This window comes from Rana temporaria, chromosome 1 (assembly GCF_905171775.1).
Source record: "Rana temporaria chromosome 1, aRanTem1.1, whole genome shotgun sequence".
In the NCBI taxonomy this organism is placed as follows: Eukaryota; Metazoa; Chordata; class Amphibia; order Anura; family Ranidae; genus Rana; species Rana temporaria.
In genome coordinates, this window is record NC_053489.1 from 77,955,047 (window position 1) to 77,972,573 (window position 17,527).

Consider the following 17,527-nt stretch of genomic DNA (forward strand, 5'->3'; position numbering starts at 1 on the left):
TAGTTGTTGCGCAAAAAAAAAAAAATCGCAGAGGTGATCAAATACCACCAAAAGAAAGCTATTTGTGGGTAAAAAAGGACGCCAATTTTGTTTGGGTACAGTGTAGCATGACCGCGCAATTGCCATTCAAAGTGCGACAGTGCTGAAAGCTGAAAATTGGCTTGGGCGGGAAGGTGTATACGTGCCCTGTATGGAAGTGGTTAAAGCGCCCCCTGTTCCCGCGTGCTCGTATACAGAAGCGACCGCACACATATGGAAACGGTGTTCAAACCACACATGTGAGGTATCGCTGCGAACGTTAGAGCGAGAGCAATACTTTTGGCCCTAGAGCTCTTCTCCAACTAAAAAGATGTAACCAGTAAAAATATTTATAGCGTCGCCTAGAGATTTTTAAGTAGCAAAGTTTGGCGCCATTTCACGAGTGTGTGCAATTTTGAAGGGTGACATGTTGGGTATCTATTGACTCGGCGTAACTTCACGTTTATTATTATGCAAAAACATTGGGCTAACGTTAATGTTTTTTTTTTTTAAAAGCACAAAACGGTATTATTTCCAAAAAAAACGTGTTCGAAAAATTGCTGCGAAAATACCGTGTGCGATAAAAAGTTGCAACGACCGCCATTGTATTCTCTAGGGTCTTTGCTAAAAAAGCATATATAATGTTTTGGGGTGCTATGTAAAATTCTAGCAAATAAATGATGATTTTTCCATGTAGGAGAGGAATGTCAGAATTGGTCTGGGTGTTCCAGAACGCCTGATGGTGCTCCCTGCATGTCGGGCCTCTGTATGTGGCCACGCTGTGTAAAAGTCTCACACATGTGGTATCGCCATACTCGGGAGGAATAGCAGAATGTGTTTTGGGGTGTAATTTGTGGTATGCATATGCTGTGTGTGAGAAATAACCCGCTAATATGAACATTTTGTGGAAAAAAATATAAAAATGAAAAAAATCTTTATTTTGCAAAGAATTATGGGAAAAAATGACAATTTCAAAAAACTCACAATGCCTCTTTCTAAATACCTTGGAATGTCTTCTTTCCAAAAAGGGGTCATTTGGGGGGTATTTGTACTTTTCTGGCATGTTGGGGTCTCAAGAAACGAGAGAGGCCGTCAGTACTTCAGATGTGATCAAATTGATAAATTTTCAGTAATTGGTACCATAGCTTGTAGACCTTATAACTTTCACCCAGACTAAATAATGTCCAAATTTTTTTTGTTTTGTTACCAAAGATATGTAGCAGTATACATTTTAGGTTAAATTTTTGAAGAAAAATTACTTTTTTGCAAAATTTTATAATAGAAATGAAGAAAAATTCATTTTTTTACAAAATTTTCGTTCTTTTTTCATTTATAGCGAAACAAATAAAAATCGCAGAGGTGATCAAATACCACCAAAAGAAAGCTCTATTTGTGGGGAAAAAAGGACAAAAAATTCATTTGGTTACAGTGTTGTATGACTGAGTTATTGTCATTCAAACTGTGAGAGCACCGAAAGCTGAAAATTGGTCTGGTTATTAAGGGGGTTTAAGTGCCCAGTGGTCAAGTGGTTAATAACCTCATTGGCTGATATACCCCCTAGATTTACTTATTACCATTTTTCCTCAAACCAGTGTCATTCTCCCAATTAACAGGATATATCCTGCTATACAACCTTTACTTATAATGTGATAAGATAATTATTCTTTATATTTACTATTTTTATTTTTTATTTGGATGTATCTGATTTCTAATTAACCCAGCTGAAATCAAACAATTGCTAATTACCCTGGGCTATTTAATAGGAGATCTTGAACACACATCTATGCTCCGATGAAGATCTGTTAGGATCGAAACATGTAAGCATTACGCTCATCAGCGATGAAGCAGGACTGACCATCACTTCAGCCACCTGATTATATCTTTACTGGGGGCTTTCTCTCCCAACTTGAGAATTTATTTATACTGCAGCATACATCACTGCATGGACATTACCTTGAGATATACAGCAAGTATTTGAAACTGCATGCTGACTTCTTATTGCCTATCTACACTGCCATCTACTGGCCTCTTCATAAAGGCATTCAAAGACATTACAAAGGCATCTGGAACTCAACCCTCTGGTTCTTGTATGCCGAGGACCTGAATTAAAGGTGCACTTCCTATCATACTGCTGGAGGAATTTGCAGAAACGCCGGCTTCTGTAACCAGAGGAATTTCTGAAATCTACAGAAACTGACTATTTTCCAAGGGTGGTAAGATCTAAGCAATAAGCAGTCTCTGATATTGTGATCCTGTTTTTCAGCTGTACTGAAGTATGGTACATCTTGCTGATTGCAGCCTCTACAGCAATCCTTGCTTGGTTCAAACAGATCCCATTATATGGTAATCACACCTATCACTGCCAAACTAGCAGTGTTTCCAATGACTCACTTGCTGCTGTCTACCATTGAATTGTAGTTTATTCTACTTCATCTCCATGTGGAATAGTCCTCTATGAACTGGTGATAGAATTGATTGGAACTGTATCTAGCTTCACAGATTTTTTTGCGGCTATATTATCCTCAATCTAGCCCTGTGATATATATATTCTTTATCATGCCCCAGTTCTTTGATTCCTGCAGGTGTATGTAAGCTGTGTGTATGGTTGTGGTGGCCACTCGTCCTTGTTTAGACGAACGTCTAATTTTACTAGTGCTGTGGAGATACTGGCACTTCTTGTGTTATTTCATGTGTTTTTATGTGGATAATTAATAAATTGCAGTCATATTTATCCGTATTCCTTTCTGACCAATTCTTTCTCTCCCATTTTTTGATATGCAGTATTAATTCAGAAGAATGCAGATAGTAGTATTTAATGTTATATCTATGACTACTATCAAATCGGATAAGATGATTTGGTTAGTGTGACTAATGCAGGATTGCTTTTTGTCACCTACCTTTGACTGCCTTGGATGAGTCACCAATGCCTATATTTTTGTGACTTATTTTGGTTGAATGTACCAAGCTGATCGATCAACTTGGGTACAACCTGCCTGCCAGATTTTCCTGCGATTATCTCTAGTGACTGCTATAGTCGCTAGCAATAACCACTGTGTTCTCCTGGCGGGGATGGATTTTAACCGCCTAGAGAAGACAATGGTCCAGCAGGAAAGATTGCCCTGTCAGCACTGTCTGTTGATGGAGTAATTACGGTAATTCCTTACCTTCCTGCAACCCGGGGTTCCAGGAAAAAAATTCCCTCTGTGTATGGCCAGTCTTAGTTACAGACCTGGTATGGCCGTGTTGCCCAACTCCTGATACACACATGCTTCTCCTAGATCTGTGACTTACAAGTATTTAAATGGACCCCGTCAGTAGCCTGCATCTCTCACATTCCCTTTATTGCATATCTGCACTGTAGAGTTGTGCCGTATGGTTGCCGAGTGGTAAGAGCCCCACTGCCTCTCTGTACAAACTTAAGAAATGAGAGTGAGGATTTCTGTTTAGGTCGGGCCCTCTGCTCCTGTGTAATGGTTTTGTCTGGAGTTTGCAATTGGCACCCAGTTACTTTTTTTTAAATCAAGTAGTTTTTATTGAACACGTTTTTTGTAATTACAGGTAAAACAAACTTGACCAATTCACTGTAACTCACTCTTCTCAGCCCAAACGCCAGTCCCCAGTACAAAAAACAATACAATTTACCATGCATTTGTGATTGCTTGTCTGTTCTCTGCAACTAAGGATTTGGAACGAAAAGCTTATGGTGAATGTGGCCCTGGAGTGGCAGTCCAGGGGTATCTGAGAATCACTGTGTGTGAGGGACACTTTGATTTAAAGATACCACGGTCACTGCACCAGCTACACACTTTTTTTAGCACCTGGTTCAGGCCTTTTGGCTAGGACCGGAGGAATTTTTTTATTCCTGGCCAGAGGGCCTGGTCATTGTTGAACACAATGACCACTTCTTTCACTCTCCTCTTCACTATCCCTTTCCCCCACTTTATTTAATTTATTGCCTATGTTTTGTCACGTTTTTGTCTTTTTTTGTTTGTGCACGTTTTGTCTCACTGTGTGATCAGTAGGGTGCCGGTCCTCGGGCCAGCCCTGAACGTCTTGGGAGTGGGTGGACATGGCCTTCTGGCTTAGTTTGCTTGCTCTCATGGGGTCTCCCTTCGGGGGAGCCCCACCTAGTACTGGGAGGGTTCTGTTTCGGCAGTCCCTCCGAGGAAGTTGGGTCCCTGTCGGCTTCGGTTGCTCGGACCACAGTACCTCAGTCCCTGTCTGGAGCCTAACACCCCGGGGGATCAGGGTTTTGGGTCATTTCTTCACAGGAGGACCACTTGACGTTGCACCCATCTGCACGTTTTTGTGAACACTCTTTATGTGTGTGCACATTTTTTCTGCACCGGGTGGAGTTTTTTGGGTGTGTTCACACACCATATGCTTTTCAAAAAAATAAAAAATAAGACTCAATGGTTGATGCATATCATGTTCAGGCCATACACATGGTATACACATTTGACAGAAGAAGAAATAGACATCATCATAGGAAGGGGAAACAAACATGGTTTGTATAACAAGTCAACATTCAGCTATTACAGTACTTACATAAAATGAGCAAGAAGAGAGGGGACTCCAGCCCCCACCAGAAACCTGGTGAGTGACTAACAAGCAAAAAGATGATATCTACTAATTACAGTATATATCATGGCATTAAATATGATATGTCCATTAGGAACCAGCTGAAATTTGCATAGTCTGTAAATAACCAAATGGACTCCCTTCATATGTGAACAAGGGTTTGCCCTTTTCCTAAAGAATCTTATTTAAATGTCTATCCAAAATAAAAAAAAAGAAGAACTCTGCAATACAAGCAATTTTTGTTGCTATAAAAATGTTGCAATTAAAGAAAAATACTTGTTCATCTTCCAGAAAACCCAGTGAGCTCCTCCTTATTGGGGGACAACGCTGCCTTTGCTGGACAGAAATCCCAAGCAGTTCCATCAGCCTTGGCCAGTTCTCCCTTCTGAATATTATATCTGTTATAGAACATCTACCCTCTCAATCTCCATAATACATGGGGGGAGGGGGTGTTCTGTAGTCCACAATGGATAACTCTACTGGGGCTAGGGCTGACAACACTTTGGATTTCGGTGCAGCAGGGGCAGTGTCTAAAAGGAATTTAGGAGCTCACTAAATTTCTGGCAGGAACAACAGGTATGTTTCTGTACTTGCAGTGTTTTTAAAGAAACTATACATAAGCAAATGTACATGTATTGCAAAGATGTACTACATTATTATGTTTTGCCCAAACACTTTAAATAAGACCTCTACATATTTTGATGTCAGATTTTCTTTTAATTTGCCCATCTCCACACAACTAGCATTTTGTTATGGTAATAATCTGAAATTACATCACAAATCATTAAAAGGATGTCCACCAGTCATCCAGTAGCAATACTGCCAGCTGGTGAAAAGAGTCTCTTCTGTCCATCCAGATGTGGCTTAACCACTTAAGGACCAGCGCATGCCTATTTACGTTGACAGAATGGCACGGACAGGCATATGGGCGTACAGGTACGTCCCCTTTAAATTTCCGCCACCCTGTCGCGGCTCCGTGACCGCGGACCCGATTGCCGCCGGTGCTGAAGACAACATCTCCCCGTTCTGCCTAGTGACTGATCGTGTTCCCTGTCATCTGGAACATTGATCATTGATGTGTCACGTGTAGCCATGCCCCCTTACAGTAAGAATCACTCCCCAAGGTACACTTAACCCCTACAGCGCCACCTAGAGGTTAACCCCTTCACTGCCAGTGTAATTTTTACAGTAATCAGTGCATTTTTATAGCACTGATCACTGTAAAAATGACAATGGTCCCAAAATGGTGTAAAAAATGTCCTATGTGTGCGCCATAATGTCGCAGTCGCAACAAAAAAAAAAATGCTGATCGCCGCTATTACTAGTAAAAAATAAATAAAAAAAAATGAATAAAAATGCCATAAAACTATCCCCTATTTTGTAGACGCTATAACTTTTGCGCAAACCGATCTATAGACGCTTATTGTGATTTTTTTTTTTACCAAAAATATGTAGAATACATATCGGCCTAAACTGAGGAAAACATTTTTTTTATATATATTTTCTGGGGGTATTTATTATAGCAAAAAGTAAAAAATATTGTTTTTTTTTTTCTTTTAAATTGTCGCTCTATTTTTGTTTATAACCCAAAAAATAAAAACCACAGAGGTGATCAAATACCACCAAAAGAAAGCTCCATTTATGGAAAAAAAAAGGACGTAAATTTTGTTTGGGAGTCACGTCGCATGCCTGCACAATTGTCAGTTAAAGCGACGCAGTGCCGAATCTCAAAAAGTGCCCTGGTCATTAAGCAGCAATATGGACCGGGGCTTAAGTGGTTAAAGTGGAACTACACTGCATCTGCGCGCCACAAACCAAAAAAAGAAATTTGATTGATTTTTAATATTTAAAGCAAACTTGACCCTGTTTTAATGCATTTTTTTGCTGGAACAAAAAAAAACTCTTTGAAAAACGCCCCCTAGCAATTCTGGCCTGGAATCCATCTTCCCTTAGCTCAGGCAGAAGGGTGTGCTTATCTGAGATAACCCCACCTAGAGACTCTAATGCCGCGTACACACGGTCGTTTTTTGTCTTGGAAAAAAACGTTGTTTTTTATCATGAAAAAAAACCCGACGTTTTTCAAACTTCATTTTGAAAAACGACGTTGCCTACACACCATCGTTTTTTCAAAAAGCTCTAGCAAAGCGCGGTTACATACGACGGCACTCTGTTCCATTCAAGCTCGCGTCATAACTCGTCGTTTTAGCCCACACACGGTCATTTTTTATGACACAAAAAACGACATTTTGAAAAACGACATAAAAAATTAAAGCATGTTCGAATTTTTTTTTGTCGTTTTTTAGAAGACAAAAAACAACGTTTTGCCCACACACGGTCATTTTAAATGACGTTTTTTAAAATGTCGTTTTTTTTCATCACAAAAAACGACCGTGTGTACGCGGGCATTAGGATATAGGGCATTATTTGCCTAGGCCTGGAAACCAGGAAGTAACTGAAAAATAAAATAGAAATAAAAAGTTTAAAACAAGTAAATATGATATACTTTCCTATATAATCATTAATGCTAGCAGCAAAGGGATATAAAATAGCCAGTGTTGACTGGGAGAGTGAAGTTCCACTTTAGTAAAGTAGAAAGCATAAGGAGGATGGAAGACTTAATCCATTCACAAAACAGAACCCTGGATACCTTTCATAAAACATGGCAAATCCGGCAAATGTTCATATTCTTGAAGGAAGGGAAATGTCTGTTAGCTGGAATTGAATGAGTAGGGATTTCTCATACCAACAACGGTCACCACGTCTCTTTTACACCGATCACAGCTAACTCCCGTACACCGATCACAGCTAACCTCCGTTCACCTCAGTGGCCTTCAACTCCCTTACCATTTGGTCCAAATGTGTTGAAAATATTTGGAATACTTGATTCACATTAGTCATTTTCTGAGGTGATAAAGCTGAATATATATACTTGATGTCATAAAGATCTGAACCAACATGGTTTGTACATACTTATGCAACATTTTCTTTGCACTTTCTACTGCCGTATTAGTGACCTTGTCGTTTTGCTATAAATAATTTGAAAAAAAAAAACAATACTGAGGAATGAACTGCAATGCGTGACACCTGTCACCAGGAATGGTTTACAAAACACAGTGCCATCTCTTCCATAGTGTTTTCTTCTGCTGGAACAGGACATGCTACATAGCTGCTGTATTCATCTTCCAGAGAAGTGTCTGTAGAAATTGCAGCTGGTGACATACATGTATAATCTAAACTTTACATGAGAAACTGTGCAACAAGGTTCCCAACACCTAAAATGATGATAGACGTATGTATGACCACGGAATACCACTTGAGCCGCTGGCTGCGATAGAGAGCGATCATGTGGATCAGACAAGGGTACACAAAGACAAACGCAAGACCGCAAGCAGCTCCGGAAAACCTAGAAAGACAAAATCAGATCGTCACAATGCTGTTAAAATTCAATTACAACATTATTTGCATAAGGAGGGAGGACTGCTAGTAGTACTAGGATATGTCTTATCAGCAACTGGCTGAGAAAATCTTCCTCAATGTTGATCTATCCCCCCCCCCTCTCAAGGAGCACCACAGACATATGATCAATCATAACTGGACCAGCATGGACTGATGCCTGTGGGCAACATTACAGAGGGCTGGAAAGTCCCTGGGTGCCTATTTTTATCAATGTAAAGACACATATCCTTTAACTGACTGGCTCCTCAACTTTGCAATACTACTATTGGGATAGAAACCTTTGCAAGATCAACTGTGGATCAATCGTGGGTGTATATATATATATATATTTTTTTTTTTTACATTCTCCCTAAATTGGCTATCACTTTATAGGCATGCAGGACATCATTGCTAAATGACTGCAGAGTTAAGGGGGGTACACTCTGAGAAAATTGATAGAAAAATCCTCTACGAGGCATGATCGTCCAATCTTCATATAGTGTGTACACAACTTTTGACATCCAATTCAGACTTTGCTAATTCAAATTTCCAAAGGGACAAACTCCATAATTTTTCTCGTACGTTAACAGAACTAATGATTTTCATACGAGAAAAATAGGATTTTTTGTACTCACCGTAAAATCATTCTCTCTGTCGTCCATGGACGGACACAGCTCCTTAAATCTTGACATTTGGGTTTTGTTCCTGTTCATAGGAGAGGACTAGGCAGAACATGTTAGTTATCTTAAAACATGTAACTTTAACAGAGTTGAACAGCCCTGCCCAGGGGGCGGTCCCTCAGGACATAACCCCTCACCCTGCAGCATGCAGCTCAGTTCGTCAAAAAGCAATACAAACGTAAAAAGGAGGGGTGGGTGCTGTCCGTCCATGGACGACAGAGAAAAGGATTTTACGGTGAGTACAAAAAAATCCTATTTTCTCTTTTCGTCCATGGACGGACACAGCTCCTTAAATCTTGACATTTGGGACGTCCCCAAGCAGTGTCAGAAAAACGAGGGGTGGGAACAGTAATCAAAAGAAGACCTAACTTCACCCCAAACTAACAGAGCTCCTCAATGCAAACAGCCGCCTGCAAAACCTTACGGCCAAAAGAAGCATCCGAAAATGCACTCACATCAACCTTGTAAAACTTTGAGAAAGTGTGAACAGATGACCAGGTCGCTGCCTTACACACCTGTGAGACAGATGCTTGATGTCGGAAAGCCCAGGAGGCACCAATTGCCCTGGTCGAATGCCCCGTGACAGGAAAGGGAGGCGCCCGCCCCTTAAGGGCATAGGCCTGGATGACGGTCTGCCTGATCCACCTAGAAATGGTGGCCCACGAGACCGCCAGGCCCTTCTGCGGACCAGACACCGCCACAAACAGTTAGTCTGACCTCCGGAACAGAGCCGTAGCAGAGAGGTACACCCGTAGAGCACGTACTACGTCCAAAGTATGTAGCGCAGCCTCGTTGGGATGCGACGGTCGAAGACACAAGGAAGGAAGAGCAATGTCCTCATTCAGGTGAAAAGCTGAAACTACCTTCGGAAGAAAGGAAGGTTGCAGGCATAGCACCACTTTATCCTTATGAAGGACCAAGTATGGTGACTTGCAAGACAAGGCCGACAATTCAGAAAACACGTCTGACAGAAAGGCCACCTTCTGAGACAGCGTCAAGAGAGGAATTTCTCTGATGTTCTCAAAGGGAGGTTCCTGAAGAACTGAGAGCACCAGATTTAAATCCCATTGAGAAAGCGGTGGTCTAATTGGGGGAATCACATGTCGAACCCCTGGTACAAACGTAACCCACCAGTGAATGGGTCGCCATGGGACGTTGAAAGAAAACAGACAAGGCTGAAATCTGTCCCTTAATGGTGCTTAAGGCAAGTTTCTGATCCACTCCTCGCTGCATAAACAGCAGGACCCTGAAAATCGAATATGCCCGTGGACGCCACTCCATCTCCTCGAACATAGAGATGTAGGCCTTCCAAGTGCCATGGTAGATCTTCCGAGAAGATGACCAAATCCGACAGACCTCGGCCCCGTAGTACCTTGCTTTCAATAGCCATGCCGTTAAAGCCAGCGATTGTAAAGCAGGATGAAGTATGGGACCTTGAGACAGAAGGTCCTCCCACATTGGCAGCCGCCATGGGGCATCCGCCACCAGGCGCACGAGGTCGGCGTACCAGGGACGCCTGGGCCAATCCAGAGCAATGAGAATCACCAGAATCCCCTCAGTCTCCACTCTGCGGAGCCGGAAGAAGATGAAGGTTTGAGGGAAAGAATCCGTTTGGTGGACAAGAAAGAAATTCTATCTTGTACCCTGATGAAACCACTTCGCAAACCCACTGGTCGTAAAGCAGGGAGGTCCATCAAGCTGCAAACTCATGAAGGCGACCCCTCACCTGAGAGTCGGGCAAGGGCAAACCTTCATGCTGTCGCAGATTTGTTCGCAAGCTTGTTTTGCTTGCGAATCCAGGGATGCTTTTGTCCCTCAGCTGGTCCCATGTCAGCCTGGGAACGCTTACCTGCGGGCCCAGACTGACGAAAATACCGCTTCTAAGCAGAAAAGGAGGGCCATGGCCTATGGCGTGGCTCCTTACCTTTTCTGGATTGTGGGAGTAAAGTGCTCTTACCCCCAGTGGCATTCTTAATAATGTCATTCAGCGAGGCTCCAAATAGCCTCTCTCCCTGGAAGGGCAAATCCGCCAGAGCCTTCTTGGAAATTTGGTCTGCGGACCAGCATTTTAGCCAAATCAGGCAACGTAGTATCACAGCAGATACTGAGGCTCTGGAAAGTAAGGGAGCTGTATCCAAGGCTGCATCACAGACATAGTTACATAGTTACATAGTTAGTCAGGTTGAAAAAAGACACAAGTCCATCCAGTTCAACCACAAAAAATAAAAAAACAAAAATAAAAAACACAGTAAAATCCTATACACCCAACTCCATTCCCACAGTTGATCCAGAGGAAGGCAAAAAACCCCAGCAGAGCATGATCCAATTTGCTACAGCAGGGGAAAAAATTCCTTCCTGATCCCCCGAGAGGCAATCGGATTTACCCTGGATCAACTTTACCTACAAATCTTAATACTCAAGTTATATTCTGTACATTTAGGAAAGAATCCAGGCCTTTCTTAAAGCAATCTACTGAGCTGGCCAGAACCACCTCTGGAGGGAGTCTGTTCCACATTTTCACAGCTCTTACTGTGAAGAAACCTTTCCGTATTTGGAGGTGAAATCTCTTTTCCTCTAGACGTAAAGAGTGCCCCCTTGTCCTCAGTGTTGACCGTAACGTGAATAACTCAACACCAAGTTCACTGTATGGACCTCTTATATATTTGTACATGTTGATCATATCCCCCCTTATTCTCCTCTTCTCAAGAGTGAATAAATTCAGTTCCTCTAATCTTTCCTCATAGCTGAGCTCCTCCATGCCTCTTATCAGTTTGGTTGCCCTTCTCTGCACTTTCTCCAGTTCTCCGATGTCCTTTTTGAGAACTGGTGCCCAAAACTGAACTGCATATTCCAGATGAGGTCTTACTAATGATTTGTACAGGGGCAAAATTATATCTCTGTCTCTGGAGTCCATACCAAAATTATATCTCTGTCTCTGGAGTCCATGCGTCCGTTGGCCTTAAGTAACGGATGCCATGCGTTTTTGGACTGCAAAGGTCCTCTGCGGTCGTTCCCATTCCTAGTCTATAAACTTATCAAAATAAGTGACGTAAGGAAACACCTTGGCAGTGCAGGTCGACTTGTGGGACCCAAAACGGACCGGCACCTCAGTAGATGCCCCAGTCGCATCCTCCAATTTGAGGGTTTGCCATACTGCAGTGATAAGTGCCCCAACAAGCGCCTTCTCCTGCGCTGCCCCGGACACGGAGTCTTCCTCACTGTCCTGGTCTGCATCCTCTGACACATCAGCACAGGGGCCCTGTGCCACAGCCAGGCCCGAGTCTGAATCAGAGCTTTCCCCAGAAGATGGTGGGGGGAGATGGTGCTTTTTATCCCCCCTTACGCCCACACACCGCTTCCACCCTGGCAACAAAGGCCTCCAGGACCGTCGACAAAGCGTCCAAAGGTACTGCATGTGCAGGGGCACCAGTTGCCATCACAGGAATTTCTGGGGAAGAAACGCCTGCTTCTGACCTCGTTCACCTGACAGCCACTAAGGGACTAAGTCAAGGTACACTAAAAAGCACACCCTCCTTGCTGCTACAGACCGAGGGTTATATCCCAGAGGAACTCACCGCCCTGACCCGGGCACTGCTCAGCGCTGCGGTCCGCTTTATTTACCTGCACAGTGTGTGCCTGAAGTGTCTCTGAGGTGATCTGTGCCATTCAAGCTGTTCAGAATCACCATTTTCAGCACTAGAGGCCAAAACCAGAGCTAGACCTAGAACAAGATGGCCGCCACTCACCTCATGAAAAAAAACGTGAGCTACAAGAAAATGGCCGCCAGCTGTAATTTGCATTAGAAACAGCGCGGCTAGAAGAAAATGTAATATGTCCATGTCCCTATCAAGGGAGAAGAAGATGCATGTCACTGGCGCATCAAAATGCTCACCAAGATCTCAAGTGATTCTTTATGTAATGAACAAAAGCTGATGGCAAGCAATTTAGGCGTGTCCCACGGACAGGCACCTCTTTCTGTGTTTAACTACAATGGAACCATCCATTGGTTCATTATGCACTGTATGAAAAAACACAAGAGGACCTGAAAAAAAAAGGGGGGGGAATCCTAATTTTGACAGCTGTCATCTTAAAGGGGTTGTAAAGGCAGAAGTTTTTTTTTATCTTAATGCATTCTATGCATTAAGATAAAAAGCCTTCTGTATGCCTCAGCCCCCTAACACTTACCTGAGGTCCCTCTCTGTCCAGCAATATCCACAAATGTCTCAGCCATCTGATATTCTCCTGCCTAATTGATCTGTGCCATTCGCGCTGTTCAGAATGACCATTTTCAGCGCTAGAGGCCAAAACCAGTGCTAGACCTACAACAAGATGGCCGCCGCTCGCCACATGAAAAAAAGCGCGAGCTACAAGAAAATGTCCGCCAGCAGTATTAGCAATAAATACAGCACAGCTACAAGAAAATACCGCCAGCGCAATTCTGAGGTAAAATAAAGGCCGCAAAAACACTGGGCCTCTGAGAGGAGGCCCCCCTTATGGCAGACCACCCACACCAATAGTGGACCCCACACAACCCACAGTCAGGATCCGGAGCCCCCCCCCTCCAGGGACTCCCGGTAAACAGCAGGCCCAGCAATGCATGGGGAGGAGGGAAGGGATGGGGAGAGAGGAAAGCTAGGGTGAGAGACCCCCTAATCGACCACCCCAGGAATGCCCAGCTGCTCTATCCTGCCAGAACAGGAGGAACCTTACTTACCCGTCCCGCGGGGACCGCAGGATGCGTTCCTGACAGACCCACCACCGAGCAGTATGGAGTGGCTGTCGGCCATGGCCCACCGTGACACGGACAGTAGTAGCCCGGTCATAAGTTAGCCCCAAAGAAAGTAGCTCACTGGCCACCCCTGGAGCAATGGGGTATGTCATGGCTGACCCCGCACGTAGCTAAAGGTCTGATCATGCTCGATGGCCGGACTGGGGAGACTACAAGGATCTATATTATCCAGCCTGTCACCCAGCCGGCAGTTAATAGTGGATCTCAGAATCAAAAAACAAATAAAAATAATACAAATACAATTTAAAAATAAAAGTTCTCAGGACCAATGGGCCCCTAGGGAGCCAGGTCATTCTCCTATGCTAGGCAGAAAAAAACGGAGCTGCTGACTGCAGGTTGAGGGGTTATGGCCAGAGGGCCCGCCCCCTAGGTGGTGCTGATCGGCTTTGCTGTGTTACATGTTTTTTAACTGTTTAACATGTCTGCCTAGTCCTCTCCTGATAGACGGAACATAACGTACTGTCAAGAATATTTGGAGCTGTGTCCGTCCATGAACAAAAGAGAAATAAAGTCTTTCCTGCAAAAAAATACATTTGGTACTCATCTCCCCACCTGTTGGCACTGTAGGTCTCTGATGTAGTGCAAATGTCAGCTGAAGAATCTGTATACTCTGACATATCTCAAATTGTCAATTTCTTGGTTCCCCACTGTGTGCAGTGGTTTGATCTGCTGGCCTTTATGTCACACCAGAACACAGTAGTGATGTAAAGGCCAGTGGAAAGAACCACTGAGTGCATCAGAGAACCATAAATCTGACAGTCCTGGATATGTTGGTAGCATATCCAGGACTGGACTACTAGCAGAAGAGGTATATATTACATGTCTTCTTTGGAGGTAAAAAATTATTTTAGCTTTTGGATTTAGTGACATTGAGTCCCTTTAAAACTACAGCTAAAGCTAAAAGCTTTCTACAAGCACTGGATAGGATGGGGAGAGCTTATCACCTCTGTGAAGTTTCTAATGCTGTCCATGTCCCTATCAAGGGAGAAGAAGATGCATGTCACCGGCGCATCAAAATGCTCACCAAGATCTCAAGTGATTCTTTATGTAATGAACAAAAGCTGATGGCAAGCAATTTAGGTGTGTCCCACGGACAGGCATCTTCTTCTGGGTTTAACTACAATGGAACCATTGGTTCATTATGCACTGTATGAAAAAACACAAGAGAACCTGAAAAAAAAAGGGGGGGGATACAAATTTTGACAGCTGTCATCTTAAAGGGGTTGTAAAGGCAGAAGTTTTTTTATCTTAATGCATTCTATGCATTAAGATAAAAAGCCTTCTGTATGCCTCAGCGCCCTAACACTTACCTGAGGTCCCTCTCTGTCCAGCAATGTCCACAAATGTCTCAGCCATTTGATATTCTCTTGCCTAATTGGCTGATACACAGCAGCGGCGCCATTGGCTCCTGCTTCTGTCAATCAAATTCAGCTAGCACAGAGAGACCTGAGAAGAGGAGGAACTGGGCTGCTCTGCGCAAATGCAAAAGTATAACATGTTTGTTATTTTTATAGGAAAAAAACAAGCATTTACAATCACCTTAACAAGTGTCCCCACCATCTTAGTGATAATGGTTACCAAGAAAAATAATGAGGGTGGGCATAAACATCAGGGAATAGTATTCTTGGATACATAACTGGTACACCACTTGTGCTTAGTGATATAATTTTATTATAGTAATATAGTATTTTATTTAGTATAGTGTATATACTCGTACCTAATAATTCCCCCTATGTTGGGGTATAATTTCGCCATAACAACTCCCACGGCAACAACCGCTATGTTGAGTCCCAAAACATGTAGAATACTAAAAAAGAATGTACAAATAAAAAACAGATATATAAAGAACGTTTTAAACATCTCTAAGTGTCTAGATAGAAGTATCTATATACATTTTCCAATATATAAATATATAAATGCCTAATGTACAACACACTGCATCACACATATCCCTGTAGCAATTGCAGGCCTTCTGAATAGGCTTTTACTTTTTTCTTTATATCTAAGGAACATATAGATCTTTTGGAAAGTGGGTACCCTAACATTTGGTACAGATTTAGGACCTGTTCACACACGTCTATTTTCCTCCAGTAAAACTGCATCTGAAATTAAAATGCCATTCCTTTTTATGCACTACACTTGTCAGTTTTTATTTTAGAATATAAACAATATAATATGTAATGTAATAGAACATAATATAATATAGGACATGATGCATTTTTGTTTTGATTTAAAATAAAAGGAGTCAAGGTGCTCTGCCAGCTCATTTAAAATGAATGGGCTACTTTAATGCAGCACATTAACAGGTTGCATTAACACATGTGCATTAATACAAGGCCATAGTCTGAAGGGCCCTTAAATCCAGTTTCATCAGTAAGAAAAGTATGTGAATACTTACCTTTCCTGTGGCCTGCACATTCGAAAGGTATTCAACACTTTTGAGAGTGTTCATCTCCTGGGTTTCCTCATTGGTTTCCCCCTCTGCCCTACACATCACTTACTTTCTCCTGTAATGGATGGAGGTCATAGAGAAGAACTAGTGAGAGCTGAGGGGGACCCAGAAGACACACTTTCAAAAGAGTAAATTTTAGCACAGGATTTAGCAAAATCAAAGTGACAATCAACGACACAGGCAGTGGGAAAGGTGAGTAATTAAAGACTTCTTTCACTCATATTTACTACAGCAATAGGTCGAACCTAACTCTAAATCTATTCGCAGCCTCATTTTAAAACTAATCTATCTTGCCCTGTAAAGAAGAACTCACTATACATAGCTTTTCTAAAGCAGATGTTGTGTGCAGGAGAGAACCAACAACGGCTGAGAAATGCCAGGGAAGTGATGTCACCCATAGTTACTATAGGGTTTCCATTTTGCTGATACTTGTAGTGCATTTTTCCTTTACCCAATAAAGGGCACGTCTTTTTTAAGAAATTGGAGTGCGGCTTTCCATATCTTTCTTCTTTTTTTTTTTTTTACTTACCTCTTTTTGTCTGTTGCTATGCGGTCCATTGAAATCTGCCTCCATCACCTCAGCTCCTTTCGTCACTTCCCTCGGCGCCTCCGCTCGCTACTGGGAGATGTGTGTCATAATTTCCCAAGAGTTAGTGGGCAGCGCCGAGGGCTTCATTGCCATCACAACGAGGCGGGCACTTCCGTCGCCCGTTGACATGGCAACCTGATTAGTTGACGGTGCTGCAATGACAGAATGTGCATGTGCGAGATCGGGGAAAAAACGAGCGGTGCATGCTGGTCCAGCAGCAGCACCTTATCCCGGTGTAGTGTCACATTCCGCTTCCTATCACAGATTGCTCTGGAAGTGACGTTCCATCACCACTTGCTACACCCCACACCATTGCACAGTAATGATAGAGTGTGAAGGGGCAAGCAGACATCTTGTTACACCTACCGGAGTTTTAAATTTCACAGTTATTTTGAACACAAAACTGAGTTTATATGCTTAAATACAGTGTTTGTAAATCCGACGGACTGTTTACATGTTAAATGTGAAAATCAGAGGTGTTTTGTCACATTAGCAACCATGTAAAGTCAGCAGGTTTGCTGGTGCTTTAAAAATGGAACATGTAAACAGTCCGTCTGATTTCCAAATACTGTATTTAAGAATATAAGCTCCGTTTGTGTTGAAAATAACTGTGAAATCTAAATCTCCGGTGGGTGTAACAAGAAGTACGCTTGCCCCCTTCTCACTCTATCATTACTGTGCAATGGTGTGGGGTGTAGCAACATGGCGGCGACGAAACGTCACTTCCCGGAGCAATCTGTGATGGGGAGTCGAATGTGACAAGACACCAGAACAGGATGCTTGTGGGCTTCACATGCCCACAAGCAAAATGAAAACAGCCAGAACACTGTTATCAAAGTTCTTTTTACAGATGAAACCGGACATCGGGGGACAAATTTTAAAGGCAACGCGAGTGTTACAATGCCATTTGAAATGCTTGTGAAAGGTTAAAAATGTTTTAAAAAATATTGATTGCAGTTGGAACTCCACTTTAAGTGTTGGCT

General features: G+C 42.7%; 1 protein-coding gene across 2 annotated transcripts in view; it reads right to left on the minus strand.

The window, feature by feature from the left end:
* Window positions 1–7,062: 7,062 nt before the first annotated feature.
* SLC38A9 (solute carrier family 38 member 9) overlaps window positions 7,063–17,527 on the minus strand; it is a 115,285-nt gene continuing 104,820 nt past the window's right edge. For both annotated transcript variants that reach the window (XM_040339458.1, XM_040339465.1), the window contains 2 exons: window positions 15,221–15,310; window positions 7,063–8,002 (listed from right to left, as the gene is read on the minus strand). In XM_040339458.1, the coding sequence (XP_040195392.1) occupies window positions 7,837–8,002; window positions 15,221–15,310 (256 nt within the window). In that variant the 3' untranslated portion in view covers window positions 7,063–7,836. The remainder of the gene's footprint in view (window positions 8,003–15,220; window positions 15,311–17,527) is intronic.